The sequence below is a fragment of the Salpingoeca rosetta genome (assembly GCF_000188695.1).
Source record: "Salpingoeca rosetta unplaced genomic scaffold supercont1.11, whole genome shotgun sequence".
NCBI classification, from domain to species: domain Eukaryota; class Choanoflagellata; order Craspedida; family Salpingoecidae; genus Salpingoeca; species Salpingoeca rosetta.
The window spans coordinates 579,305-581,691 of record NW_004754923.1 but is presented as its reverse complement, the minus strand read 5'-3'; the positions used below and the strand labels follow the sequence as shown (position 1 = coordinate 581,691).

Below are 2,387 nucleotides of genomic sequence, written 5' to 3'. Positions count from 1 at the left end.
ACGCGCGGAAGGAGGTTGCGGAGCTGAGGGCAGGGGAGGAGCGGCGACGGCAGCAGCTTGAGACGCGGGATCAGGCGCTGCGGGCGATGGCGGAGGAGGTACAGCGGGTGCAGGGCCCGCACGCGGAGGCGACACAGCACCTGCGCAGCACGGAGGAGGCCAAGGCGAAGCTGGACAGGCAGCAGGCAGACAAGGAGGCGTTGCTTGAACACCGGCTCGCCCTGGTCCAGAAGAAGCACGACATGGTGTGTCATGTGTGTCATGTGTGTATGTCATGTGTGTGTATGTCATGTGTGTGTATTTCATGTGTGTGTTAACATTTTGTGCAGTTGGGTGCGTGTGCTTGTATCATGTGTGTGCGTGTGCTTGTATCATGTGTGTGTGTGCTTGTATTGTATCATATGTGCGTGCGTTTTGTATGCACGCATCGTTGTGCACATCATCTTTGCGTGTGGCGCCCTTCACGTTGTTGGGTACAGCGCGTTTCGGCTGTGTTTGTTTTTCATCCTGCGCGTGCAACCCCATTGCCTCTTCCTGCGCTTCCTTTATTTGTTTATTTGTTTTTTTCACTGACCTTTGCCCCACCAACCAACCAACTCACCACCACGACGGCACTACGGCAGGTGTCTGGCCACCAGCAGCGGCTGGAGGATGCGCTGGCGCGGCTGCGGCACGACAACGCGTTTGCGCGGGCGACTGCGCGGGAGGCGACGGAGAACGTGGCGCGGCTGCGGGCGGAACTGCGCGCCATCAGCGCCGCCACCACCCGCGCCGCCACGGGAAGCGCTCGTGGGCGCGCGGACACGCACACGCGCGTCGAGGGTAGCAGTGGATGCAATAGACACAGCAACAGCAGTGGCGGCAACAAAGACAGCAACGGCAACGGCAACAGCAACAGCAACAGCAACGACAACAGCAACAGCAACAGCAACGACAGCAACTACGGCAACAGTGCCGGCCGTGGAGAGGTGAATGCTGGTGGCTCTTCTGGTCAGGGCACGAAGCGGGGCAGGCCAGCCGTGGCGGCGACAGCGAGCAGCGCGTTTGACGTTGATGCATCGTCGCTATCGTTTGCGCTGGTGGACGAAGGGCGGGCGGAGATGGCGCGGCGGCAGGCTGCGATTGGCAATCTGCACGCGGCGTTGCATGCAAGCACGACCGCCATCACCAAGATCAAGGCGCAGCTGGACCGCGTCGTCGCCCGCACAGCAGGCGCAATCGCATCCGCCACTTGACTGACCCTGTGCCCTGCATGCGCGTACATGTGCTTGTTTGGTTGCTGTTTGCTGCCACTGCTGTTGCTGCACACCACAACAGCCGGTGTCTCTGTCTCTTGTTGCTGCTCTGTTCGTGACTTCCATCTTGGCTGTGTCATAACATCACATCTCACATGACTTTTTGTGACATGAAACTCAGCGCACTGTCTCAACAATAAACGAACGACCTTGACAGACAACACAAACGGAACGGAACGCGATGAGTTCACTGCCTGTGTTTGTGCGCAAAGCGCGGGCTTGGCTTGCTGCTGCCTCGCCCGCCACTAAGCTCAGCGTTGTGCTTGGGAATGAGTCTGCCGACCTTGACTCTGTGGCATCTGCGCTCTGCCTCGCGTTTGTGCGCACTCGTCGCCAGCAGACGGATGAGGTACGGCTGGCTCTGCTTCCAGTTGTGTGAAGCTGTGTGCGCTCTCTTCACTTGCGCAGGCTCTGTGGAAGTGAGCAAGAGTGGCTACATCTCATGCGTCTGCTCGTGTCCTGTCGTTACACCAGGGGTCGCCAATCATTCCCATCGTCAACGTTTCGCGAGCTGACCTTCCACTTCGCACCGAGGTGAGGTCACTGCACTTGTTCCGCTTGCTCATGTATGTATGTGTGTGTGTGTGTGTATGTATGTGTGTGTGTGTGTGTGTGTGTGTGTGTATGTATGTGTGTGTGTGTGTGTGCGTGTGTGCGCGTGTGTGTGTGTGTGTGTGCGTGTGTGTGTGCATGTTTGGGCTTCTTGTCTGTGACGTTGTGTCTTACGTCACACATATGCGCGCGTTCATGTTGCTCAGGTGACATTTGTTCTGGAGAAGCTTGGCATCGACGCTGGCGATCTTGTGTGTCGGGACGAAGTTGATCTGGCTGGGTTTGCTGCTGCGCAGAGTCTCGACGTGACGCTCGTGGACCACAATCGCCTGGCTGGTCATCAGACGTTTCTGCAGCCGTTTGTGACACACATTGTGGACCACCATGTCGACGAGCACGACTTTGACCCTTCCGTATCCACCATCGAGATGATTGGCTCGTGCTCATCTCTCGTCGCTCGCCAATGTGTGTGTGTGTGTGTGTGTGTGTGTGTGTGTGTGTGCTGTTGGTTTGTCGTCGTATGCGTGTGCATGCCAATGT

The 2,387-nt window shown here is 57.7% G+C and overlaps 2 protein-coding genes across 2 annotated transcripts in view; both read left to right on the top strand.

Moving 5' to 3' along the window:
- Positions 1-1,388, top strand: part of PTSG_04827 (uncharacterized protein) — a 3,067-nt gene extending 1,679 nt beyond the window's left edge. Inside the window, exons 4-5 of the mRNA XM_004994087.1 lie at positions 12-245; positions 624-1,388. Coding sequence (XP_004994144.1) covers positions 12-245; positions 624-1,235 — 846 coding nt within the window. The 3' untranslated portion in view covers positions 1,236-1,388. The remainder of the gene's footprint in view (positions 1-11; positions 246-623) is intronic.
- An 88-nt stretch (positions 1,389-1,476) lies between these two features.
- PTSG_04826 (uncharacterized protein) overlaps positions 1,477-2,387 on the top strand; it is a gene marked incomplete at both ends in the record, with an annotated part of 2,623 nt that continues 1,712 nt past the window's right edge. Inside the window, 3 exons of the mRNA XM_004994086.1 lie at positions 1,477-1,644; positions 1,770-1,829; positions 2,054-2,312. Of these exons, the coding sequence (XP_004994143.1) occupies positions 1,477-1,644; positions 1,770-1,829; positions 2,054-2,312 (487 nt within the window). The remainder of the gene's footprint in view (positions 1,645-1,769; positions 1,830-2,053; positions 2,313-2,387) is intronic.